Source organism: Elephantulus edwardii, unplaced genomic scaffold (genome assembly GCF_000299155.1).
Source record: "Elephantulus edwardii isolate Elephantulus edwardi_28Jun2011 unplaced genomic scaffold, EleEdw1.0 scaffold00120, whole genome shotgun sequence".
Taxonomy (NCBI): Eukaryota; Metazoa; Chordata; class Mammalia; order Macroscelidea; family Macroscelididae; genus Elephantulus; species Elephantulus edwardii.
Window position 1 is genome coordinate 1,888,555 of NW_006399870.1, and position 12,109 is coordinate 1,900,663.

The window sequence follows — 12,109 nt, forward strand, 5'->3', positions numbered from 1 at the left end:
GAACATTTCAGCACCTGCCCCAGCGCAAACTCACCCCTCACTTCCGGCAACCTCAAAAGCCTCGCCCTTTAACGTCAGAAGCGAAAGTGAGGGGCGCTGGCCGAGACCCCGCCCCTCACGCCTTCACGACCCGGAGAGCGGAGGCGCAGACCGGAAGGGGCGGGTGAAGCCACAGAGGGGCGGGGCCCGGCTGCGGGGCAAAAAGTGGCGGTTTGCTGGAAACGGTTTCCTTAGTGTTCAGGCGAGTTCAAGTCTAGGCCGGCTGCGGATAGTCGTCGGGCCAGTCCTGTCTCAGCCAAGTGGGACCCCGTGTCCTCTGGAGAGAGTTTATCTGGTCTTGGACTCAGTGCCGTGGTGCGTTTCCCGCCTGTAACCGGTTACGAGTAATTCATTTCAGGTCCCCATCTCCCTTCTTTCCCATCCGGCTGTTACTGTCATCCACCGTCCTCACCTAACTGCCCACCCCCTGTGCCAGTCTTCGTTTGCTTGATCCAGTCCTTTTATGTCTGACTCCCATTCCTTTCCCTCTTTATTTCTTCCTCACCCTATAAAACTCTTCTTTTTACTCTAGAATCCTTGCTCTTGACTCCCAGCTCCCCGGGGCTGCTTTCCTTTTCTGGGCCCTGTGACTCTAGTGTAGGTACTTTAAAGCATTGATTTGCTTTTCATTTCACCCAAAGAGTTACAGATGCCAGGAAGGATGGCTCCCCTCAAGAAGCCTCCAAGCACCCCACGGTTGCCCCTGGCATTGAACCCTCTGAAGAGCAAGGCCGTGCTGGCCGTGCTGGCCGAGCGGAACCAGGCTGTGGTGCCCGTCGGGGCGTGGGTGGAGCCGGCCTCAGCACTTAACGAGGAAATTCCAGCCTATGTGAGTGCCAGTTTGAGCCAAATATGGTGGTGGGTTCCCTTTCTTTTTACTCGCCTTCTCTAATTCTCGTGCCTGGATACAGATTAATAGATTGGTGATGCTGTTTCTAGTATGTTTAAATAGTTTTAAAAATCAGGGCTGTAGATAAGCTTTAGTTGGTGGATTAATTGTATTCACCATAATTTGCCATCCCCGCGACAGTACAGGTGTTGAGCACCTGGCTACTGTTGAAAAAATTGAATGCTAAAACCATCAATCCATAGGTACCCTGGGAGATGGGCTTTGTGGTCTGGTTCCATTTGGTCACAACCTTGAAAACTCACTGGAACAATTAGTTCTGAACTATACACAGGAGGTTGCCATAGGGGAAATTATTCTTAGCCCTTAATCTATACTTGGACCAAGAGGCAGTCGTCAGAACAGAACAAGGAAACACTGCATGGTTCAAAATTGGGAAGGGCGTATGCCAGGGATGTGTCCTATCTCCATACCTTTTCAACCTGTATGCAAAACAGATTATCCAGGAGGCTGGGCTCTATGAGGAGAAATGTGGGGTCAAGATTGGTGGAAGATCTATCAATAGATATGCAGATGACACAACCCTGCTTGCTGAAACTGAGGAGGACCTGAAGCGCTTGCTGCAGAGGGTCAAGGACTGCAGCCTCAAATATGGATTGAGGCTCAATATCAAGAAGACAAAGATTCTCACCACTGGACTAATGGGAAGCATCAGAATGGATGGTGTAGAGATTGAAATTGTTCACAGCTTTAGTTTGCTTGGCTCCACAGTCAACACTCTTGGCACCAGTAGCCAGGAAATTGAAAGACATATTGCCATGGGAAAATCTGCTGTTAGGGACCTCTCCAAAGTACTGAAGAGCAATGGTGTCTCTCTGGAGACTTAAGGTGTGTCTGATACAGGCCGTGGTCTTTGTGATCACTTGTTATGCATCAGAGAGTTGGACAATGACTAGGGAGGTTAGAAGGAGAATTGATGCCATTGAGCTGTGGTGCTGGAGAATAGTATTGAGAGTACCATGGACTGCTAGGAAAACAAACAGATTCATCCTGGAAAGGGTTAAACTGGGTGGCTCCTTGGAGGCAAGGATTCTGAGGCTCCATCTAACATGCTTTGGACATGTTGTAAGGAGGGACTGGTCCTTGGAGAGGGACATCATGCTTGGTAGGGTGGACGGGCAGCTCAGGAGGGGAAAGCCTTCTATGAGGTGGATTGATTCAGTGACTGGGGTAATCAGGATGGGTGTATCAGAGACGGTGTGATTGGCACAGGACAGAGCAGTGTTTAGGGTTGTTATACATAGGGTCGTTATCAATCACAAGAGACTCAATAGCCCATAACAACAACAACAATCTTAGGCTTTCAGGTTGTCAGTGAGTTCATGACTGTTAATAAATGTTGTTGTTGTTAGATGCCATTGAGTCAAGTATGACACATAGCAACCTTATGAACAATATATCTGAACCCTGGAACCCTGTTCTATTCTTTGCCATCCTCACTGTCTCTAAAACACTTGAGTCCATCTCTGTAGGCCCTGTACCAGTCCATCTCTTTGATGGTCTCTTCTTCTCTGACCTTCACCTTTCCAAGCATGATGTTGCTTTGTATCAGAGCAGAGCTGTGATCCATAGGGTCTTCAGAGGCTAATGTGTGAGAAGTAAATTATTGTCAGACACTTCTTTGTGGTGGCTTCAACTTTTTGGTTCTCAGCTGTGTTTGTCTTGCTTGGTACTCTGTAAGGAGCTTTGATGGTATCGTGCATTAGGGGATGGCTGCTGATTGAAAACTCAGCAGTTCAATCCATCAGGCACTCCAATCCACTGGCCACTCTTTGGGAGAAAGATGAGCAGTCTCCTTCTATAAAGATTTACAGCCTTAGGATTCTGATGGAGAGTCATCAGGAGTTGAACTCAATGGCAGTGGGGAGTTAGGTGTCTAGTTACATGGTACTTCTTTTTCATTGCTTAAAATCATTTAAGCAATGAATTAAAGATATCTCTTTATCCATAGTGTCAGAATACTCAAATTATACACCACCAAACTCTTTCTTTTGTGGTGTGTTAAAAAAGATTGTAACTCAGGCCCACATATATTCATATTGAATTCTTGGTAAATATACAAGTATGTCTCCTTTCCCTGGTTTGATAATACTGATCCATCTCAGTAGTTTAATTAACCTTAATGCAATGTGTTATTGCTTTGGCATGTGTTACCTATAGAGTACTCCCATTAGTAGATGTAACTCTGTCATCTTAGAACATACACTGAGTATTGTTGTTAGGTGCTATTGTGTCGGTTACAACTCCTAGCAACCACTTGTACAACAGATTGAAACTTTGTCCAGCCCAGCACCAGCCTCACATTTGTTCGAGCTCCTTGTTATAGCCCCTGTGCCATTCCGTCCTGTTGAGGTTCTTCCTCTTTTTCACTGACTCTCATTACTTTTCAGACAGTACACAACAACAGTGTTACTTACCAAATATGATAACCTTTTCCAGGGACTTGCCCTTTCTAAGACTATGTCCAAAGTATGTAAGAAGTGTTGCTGTCCTCACTAAGTGTTGCTGCCCATTCGCTGGCAATGAACAGTGACACCCTGATGGGGGTATGCACGACGGAAACACACCACTCTGGGAGCCGTTCAGAGTCAATCCAGCTAAACTTTATTGGGGGCTGCAGCACACTTATATATGAGCAAGTAAACAGGAAGACAGGATAGGGTGGGCTTGCAGACGTGGGACATGCGGATTGGATAGGAGAACCTTAGCCTTGTGCAGACCACTTCCAGCTCAACAGCTGTGGCAGCCATCTTCCCAGGTGGTGAGCTTTTCCAAGCTGGTATGGCCAAACACAGGAGAGCTTTCTGTGCCCAATATTAAAGGCCATTGGGAGGTTTGCACATATCTGGAGCTAGGCGATCTGTCCTGGCCAGAGGCCCTCCCTTCTTCCCCAATATTCCCCAACAACTAAGGAGTACTTTGTCGGTATTTTCAAGTTAATTCTTTTTCTGCAGGCCATTGTATATTCAGTATTACACCAGAATTAAAAAATATCAATTCTTTTTTTATCTTCCTTACTTATTATTCAACTTTTGTGTGCATTTAAAATAACCATGGCTCAGGTCAGGTGACTGTTGTCTTCAAAGTGATATCTTTGCTCTTTAACACTGGAAAGAAGTCTTTTGCACCAGATTTTTGCAATGTAGTATGGGTTGTTTTGATTTTTTTGATGTTTACTTCCATGCTCTAGTTTCATTGACTTAATTCTTGGTTTTATGTTTTTACTGCTTTTCAGTAGTACAGCCGCCAAATTTCAAGTGGCCATCAAAATTCCTGGAACTATAGTAGCCCAAGTTCCTCACCAATGATTAGCATCAAAATATACTGTTACTCTGACATTGTATGTGGACATTATTTTGTAATGTCTGGTTATCTCTTGTTGCATAAGGGTGCCTGGTTCAGGCCATGGTTATTTCAGTCACTTCCTGCTCATCTGAGAGCTGGACAGTTCTTATAAGGAGGAAAAAGAAGACCTGATGCCTTTGAGTTGTGATGTTGGAGAATAGGACTGCGTATCTCATGGACTGCCAAAAGAACAAATGGGTATATGTCTTGGAAAAAGTATAGGCAGAGTGCTCTTTGGATGCAAAGATGGTGAAACTTTGTCTCTCATACTTTGGACATGTTACAAAGAGAGGCTGTTCCTTGGAAAAAGACAGCATGCCTGGAAAATCCCCAACAAGATGGGTTAACATGGTGACTGCAGCAGTGGGTTCAAGTGTGTCAGGAAGTGTGAGGAAGGCACAGGATAGGAAAGAGTTCAGGACTGTTGTTTATAGGGTCACTATGAGTCATACTGGATTTGCTGGCACCTAAAAATAATTCTTGTATAACAAATCAACCTAGAACTTCTTGTTATCTGTTGTAAAGTTGGAACCGACCCAAAACTGTCCCTCTGTTGGATTTTCAGAGGTAGTATTTGTAAGGAAGGAGACTGTGGAGCCACTGTTGAAGTTAAACTGCATGCCTTTGGGATTGCAACACAGTTTCTTCCCACTAGGGTACCAGAGCTCCCTTGATGGCACAAAGCAAATAATTGGGAAATTGAGCTGTATGTAACTGGCATACCTTGTCTCTGTCCCATGTTGTCTAGGAGCTCAGTTGGGGTCACTCAAGTAGCTGAAGAAGACAGAGTTTATGCTCTGTTCCTAGATTTTTCTCTATAGTGCATCTGCTGGACTGAAAATAGACAAGATGGGTGGCTTTTTTACATACAGGACCTCTGGACTAGGCTAATGAGAGTGGATGGAGGTTGGACATCTTTATTTGTTCCACACTCCCTCTTTATACAATTAGTGTGAGGTTTCTCAAAACATGATAGATAGTTCATGTTGTATGAAAGGAGAAAAGGTTAGCATTCCCCTTGACAAGGATGGAAGAGGCCCTTGGGCCTTTTAAAATGCATATGGTTCAGACATTGCCATATACTTCATGGCACTTAACCACTGTTTTTATGCTGAAAAAAACAAAAAACCAAACATGATAGTCCAAAAGTTGTTGTTGTTGTTGTTGTTATGTGCCGTCGAGTCGTTTGCGACTCATAGCGACCCTATATGTACAACAGCCCTAAACCCTCCTCTGTCCTGTGCCAATTGCACTGCCTCCAACACACCCATCCTGATTACCCCAGTCACTGAATCAATCCACCTTATAGAGGGCCTTCCCCTGCTGCGCTGTCCCTCTACCCTACCAAGCATGATGTCCCTTTCCAAGGACCTGTCTCTCCTTACAACATGTCCAAAGTATGTCAGACGAAACCCCAGACTCCTGTCCAAAAGTAGTCAGAATTTATATATAGTGAACAGCTTTTTCAAATGTGAGCATCCTGAGAGCTCCAAGCAGAAGTAGCTTTATGACCTACCTTGGAGAATCATGTAGTCAACACCTTTTTAATGTTATTTCTCTGAAATGTATTTGATTCTGAGAATTTGAATCCCAAAGCCCAGAGAAAAGCAGTATGTTTTAGAGCATGGGTAATATCCATACGCATACAGGGAAGTCCAGTGAATACCACTATCATTCAAATATATGCACCAACAACTAGAGCCAAAGAGGAGGAAATAGAAGATTTTTACCAACTTTTGCAGTCAGAAATTGATCAAACATGCAATCAAAATGTGTTAATAATAATGGGCAACTGGAATGCAAAAGTTGAGAACAGGGAGGAAGGATCAGTAGCTAGAAAACATGGGCTCGGTGAGAGAAATGAGGCTGGAGATAGAATGATAGAGTTCTGCACATTCAATGATTTATTCATTACAAATACCTTTTATAAGAAACATAAACGCAGGCTATACAGATGGATTTCCCCCAATGGTATGCATAGGAATAAAATCGATTACATTTGTGGAAAGACTTGGTAGAGAAGCTCAATATCAGCAGTGAAAACCAGGCCGGGTGCTGATTGTGACACAGACCACCAATTACTCATATGCAAATTCAAGCTGACATTGAGGAAAATTAAGTCAAATCCACGGGAACCAAGATTTGACCTTAAGTCTGTCCCACTCGAATTTCAAAACCGTCTCAGGAACAGGTTTGAGGCCCTGAGCACCAATGAGCATAGACCAAATGAGCTCTGGGAGGATATTAAGAAAATCGTCCATGAATAATGCAAAAGATCATTACAAAGGCTAAAGAAGAAAAGACCAAGATGGATGTCAGATGAGACTCTGAGTATTGCATTAGAGCACCGAGAAGCCAAAGCTAAAGGAAGAAATCAAGAAATCAAAGAGCTGAGCAGAAAATTTCAAAAGGCAGCTCGGGACGACAAAGCAAAATACTATAATGAAATGTGCAGAGACCTGAAGTCAGAAAATCAAAAGGGCCAGACTCGCTCAGCGTTTCGTAAGCTGAAGGAGTTGAAAAACAAATCCAAGCCATTAGTGGCAATACTTAAAGATAGTTTGGGTAGAATGTTGAATGATCCAGGAAGTATCAAAAGAAAATGGAAGGAGTACACAGAGTCACTGTATCATAGGGAATTGGCTGACACAGAGGAATTTCATGAAATAACATATGAAAAAGAGCCTATGGTGATGAAGGAGAAAGTTCAAGTTGCTATGAAGGAATTGCCAAAAAACAAGGCTCCAGGAGTTGACAGCATACCAATTGATTTATTACAATGAACAGACGTTGCCCTGGATGTACTCACTAAGTTGTGCCAGGAAATCTGGAGGACGGCCAGCTGGCCAACTGACTGGAAGATTGATGTTTGTTCCCAATCCCAAGAAAGGTGACCCAACAGAGTGTGGAAATTATCGAACAATATCATTGATAGCACATGCAAGCAAGATTCTGCTGAAAATTATCCAAAAATGTTTGGAGCAGTATGTCAACAGAGAACTGCCAGATGTGCAGGCTGGATTTAGAAGAGGTCGTGGATCTAGGGATATTATAGCTAATGTAAGATGGATCTTGGCAGAAAGCAAAGAATACCAGAAGAATGTCTATCTGTGCTTCATTGACTATGCAAAGGCTTTTGACTGTGTGGATCACAACAAGCTATGGCTGACTCTGAGAAGAATGGGAATCCCAGAACACTTGATTGTGCTAATGCAAAACCTATACTTGGACCAAGAGGCAGCCATTAAAACAGAGCAGGGAGACACTGGATGGTTCAAAATCAAGAAAGGGGTCCATCAGGGATGTATTTTGTCTCCATACCTTTTCAATCTGTATGCAGAACAGATCATCCAAGACGCTGGGCTGTACGAGAAGGAATGTGGCATCAGGATTGGTGGAAGACTCAACAACCTGCGTTATACAGATGACACAACCTTGCTTGCTGAAATTGAGGAGGACCTAAAGTGCTTGCTGCAGAGGGTCAGGGCCTGCAGTCTTCAATATGGATTGAAGCTCAATATCAAGAAAACAAAGATTTTCATCACTGGGCCAATTGGCAGCATCAGTATGGATGGTGAAGAGATTGATATAGTTAACAGTTTTCATTTACTTGGTTCCACAGTCAATACTCTTGGTAACAGCAGCCAGGAAATCAGGAGACGAATTGGATTGGGAAAGCCAGCTGTGAGGGACCTCTCAAGAGTACTGAAGTGCAACGATGTCAGGCTGGTCACTAAGGTGCACCTGATCCAGGCTATAGTCTTTGCAATTACATGCTATGCATCGGAGAGTTGGACAGTCAATAGGGATGATAGAGAATTGATGCCTTTGAGTTGTGGTGCTGGAGAAGAGTGTTGACTATACCATGGACTGCTAGGAGAACAAACAGGTTTGTCCTGCAGAGGGTGAAGTCAGAATGTTCCCTGGAGTCAAAAACTCTGAAACTTCATCTGACATACTTTGGGCATGTTGCAAGGAGGGACTGGTCCTTGGAGAGGGACATCATGTTTGGGAAAGTGGAGGGACAGCACAGGAGAGGAAGACCCTCGATGAGATGGATCGATTCTGTGAATGGAGTGGTGGGAATGAACGTGTTTGAGACAGTGAGGTTGGCACAGGATAGAATGGTGTTTAGAGCTCCTGTACATAAGGTCGCTATGAGTCGCAAATGACTCAATGGCCCGTAACAACAACAAACAACATAGAGCATGGTATCAGAGAAACTTCAAGCTGTAGGTGTTGGTCAAATTAGTTCAATTTCTTGAGTCCTAGTTTCTTACACTATAACAAGTGGGATAAGAATACCCCACGGAAAGTACACAGTGACTCTGGGTTATCATCTTGGAATGTCTGTGATTTCCTTATTATTTTGGGGGTTTTAGGTTATAGGACATAATTCTTTTTGCAGGTCTGTTTTGTTTACAAGAGAACCCTAAAGGTCAAAGTGACTGATGTTTAAATTCTCTTTTATCTTCAAAGACATCAGCATGTGTAATTGAAGAAGAACTAAAGGAACAGCTAAGAAAAAAACAAGAAGCTTTGAAGCACTTTCAGAAACAAGTCAAACGTAGAGTAAATCAACATATTAAGCTGAGAAAAAAGCAACAACTTCAGAGGTCTTATGAAGCAGTAAGTTGAAAAGTAGACCTGAGTAAAGATTGAATGGAAAGTGTATATATGTATTAGGTAACCATAAAGAATCATAATGTGTAACCTGCTAGGCTGGCATTCAAAACATTGACAGTTCAAATCTCCTAGTTGCTCTAAGGGAAAAAGATAAGTAATCTCTCGTAAAGATTTACAGCCTCAGAAACTCAGTGGAGAGTCACTACGAGTCAGAATTCCTTTGATGGTGGTGTGTTAGGGAGAAAGCGAATTTTTTGTATGTGGAAAATTCATGTTTTATTCCTGTGTTTTTCTGGCTCACTTTTAAAATTTCACCAGATAGTTAAAAACAGTCTCAGGATTTTGAATTCAGATTTTAATTTGAGTTCTGACTTTAATATTTAGTATATATGTAGCCTTGGACTAATTACTAAACTTCTCAGTACTATAGTATCTTTATCTGTAAAATGGAGATAGTCTTGTCTCACAGAGTTGTTGTAAGTATTAGGTGAGATGTATAAGTTATTAGCATGCATTTAGTAAATGTAACTTTTTTGCTTGCTAAAGCTCTTGTAAGCCCAAACAGCTGTCATCACGCTGATTTCCACTTGGAGTGAGCCTCAAAGAAAGAGCAGGACTGCTCTGTAGAGTTTCCAATGTGCTAATCTTTCAAAAAAATAGACAGCCACATTTTTTCCCCATTGAGATGCTGGTGGCTTTGAACTGCCAACCTTTCAATTGGCAACTGAGTATTAATTACTGAATTACCAGGACTCAAGGTCCCCTCCGTCTAAAAATGTTTAGCCTACTTAAAGTTGAAGTATTTGATTATGCTTGATTATGGTGGATTGGAGTGGATGCTCACTGTTTCTTTTCCTTCCTTCATGTAGGCAGAAAAAGAAGGCTGTATAGCTATGTGGTCTTCAGATCCTGCTCACTTAGCTCCTAAGAGGAAAACAAGTATTTTTCCAAACACTTTGAATGCTGCTTTTGGAAGTTCTTGTTTACCCTCTTTCCCAGAAGATGAAGAGAATCAGAATGAATTATTCCAACAGCAAGCCCAGGCTGTAAGTTCATATTATTTTATTTTTTACATTCCCAGAACTAAAGATAAATATGACATGAAGTTTGGTTTAGGAGGTTTGATGTTTGAATTTATTTATAGCACTTTCTACTTTTGTAAAATGGGGGATAGAATTATGAGGTGGGGCTTATTTCTGTTTAGGTACTTTTAGAATGTTCTAAAAAAGGCTCCAAATTATTAGCCTTTAAAACTAATTTGAAAATAGGTTAAGAACATGCATTTTCTCTGTTGTTGTTGTTATGTACCGTCGAGTCGTTTGCGACTCGTAGCGACCCTATGTACAACAGCCCTAAACTGTGCTCTATCCTGTGCCAATCTCATTGCCTCCGTCTGTTACAATGAAAATATTTTCTAATAAGTTATAGGCTCATGGCAGAAATGATTCCTAACTTCTATTATGAGTACATACAGGGCATTTCACTCATTAATTATCCTTGTTCCTTTTTTTAGTTCTGTAATTTAATTGGATTTTTACAATAAATTGATTCTACAGTTATAAGTCAGAAAATAATACAGTAACTTCTCAATTAACATACCCAGAGTTTAAAATAGAGTAACTTTTATTCAGTGACTTGTTTCTCTCAGATGCTTATATGTTGTCAGAATGAATACATCTCCCTGAAATGCTTAGACAGTATAAAATAAGAGAACAAGAATTAACACCTTTAAGTTGTGGTGATGGGGAAGAATGGTGAAAATACCATGGACTGCCAGGAAAACAAACAAGTCTGTCTTGGAGAGGGTAAAAAGAGGCTGCTCCCTAGAGGCAAAGATTTTGAGGCTTTGTCGCATATACTTTGGGGATGTGGTCAGGAGGTACCAGTCCTTGAAGAGGGACAATGTGGGAGAGAAAGACCCAGGGTGAGATGGATTGGATTGACTCTGCGACTGGAGAAATGGTATTAGGTGTGTCAGAGATGATGAGATTGGCTCAGGATAGGGTAGGATTCAGAGCTAGAGTACATGGGGTTGCTGTGAGTCGCAGGTGACTTGATGGCACATAATAACAACAGCAACAGAAAATGTGAGTATGGCTGCCTAAAATACTTACTCTGTGAATATGAGTACATTTGCCTGAAATAATACTCTGTAAGTGGTTAGGAGAAACAAGTCATTGGATAAAAGGTATTCTACTTTAAACTCTGGATATATTAATTGAGAAGTTACTGTATTATTACTCTGACTTATAACTATAGTAATTTATTATTCAATTACCTGTTTCTTTTAAATACGTCTATAAAAATTAACCAGAGGCAAAGAACAGGAAAGAGATTATTTCTCCCAACTTTTGCTGTCAGAAATTGATCTAACATGCAATCAAGATGGCTTAATAATAATGGGTGAGTGGAATGCAAAAGTGGAAACAGGGAAGAAGGATCAGTAGTCAGAAAACATGGGCTTGATTACAGAAATGAGGCTGGAGATAGAATGATAAATTTCTATACAATCAATGATTTATTCATTGTAGATAACTTTTATAAGAAACACACACAGACTACACACATGGATTTTACCTGGTAATATGCACAGGAATCAGATAGATTACATCTGTGGAAAGAATCGATGGAAAACCTCACTATCAGCTGTGAAAACTAGATCTGGTGCTGATTGTGGAAAAGACCATCAACTATTCTTATTCAAAGTAAAGCTAAAGAAGGTTAAATCCATAGGAACCAAAATTTGACCTTAAGTCTACCTACCTGAATTTCAAAACCATCACAGAAACCGTTTTGAGGCCTTGACAGTAATGAATGAAGACCAGATGATCTGTGGGAGGATATCAAGAATATCATGCAGTAAAAATTCGAAAGGAGAGGAAGAAAAGGCTGAGATGAATGTCAGAAGAGACTCTGAATATTGCACTAGAACACCGAGAAGCCAAAGCAAAAGGAAGAAATAAAGAAATTAAGGAGTTGAACAGGAAATTTCTGGGGTTGCACAGGATGACAGAGGAAGGTATTATAATGACATGTGCAGAGAGCTAGAGTCAGAAGATCAAAAGCACTGAATTTGCTTGGCATTTCTTAAGCTGAAGGAACTGAAGAACAAATTCAAGCTTTGAGTTGCAATACTTAAGAATGCTATGGGTAAATGGCACCCAAGTAGATATATGCATACCCATGTTTATC

General features: G+C 41.7%; 1 protein-coding gene across 1 annotated transcript in view; it reads left to right on the forward strand.

The window, feature by feature from the left end:
- Window positions 1–688: 688 nt before the first annotated feature.
- The window catches only part of CCDC15 (coiled-coil domain containing 15), a 176,689-nt gene continuing 165,268 nt past the window's right edge, over window positions 689–12,109 (forward strand). The window contains exons 1-3 of the mRNA XM_006892846.1: window positions 689–868; window positions 8,771–8,920; window positions 9,787–9,963. Of these exons, the coding sequence (XP_006892908.1) occupies window positions 689–868; window positions 8,771–8,920; window positions 9,787–9,963 (507 nt within the window). The remainder of the gene's footprint in view (window positions 869–8,770; window positions 8,921–9,786; window positions 9,964–12,109) is intronic.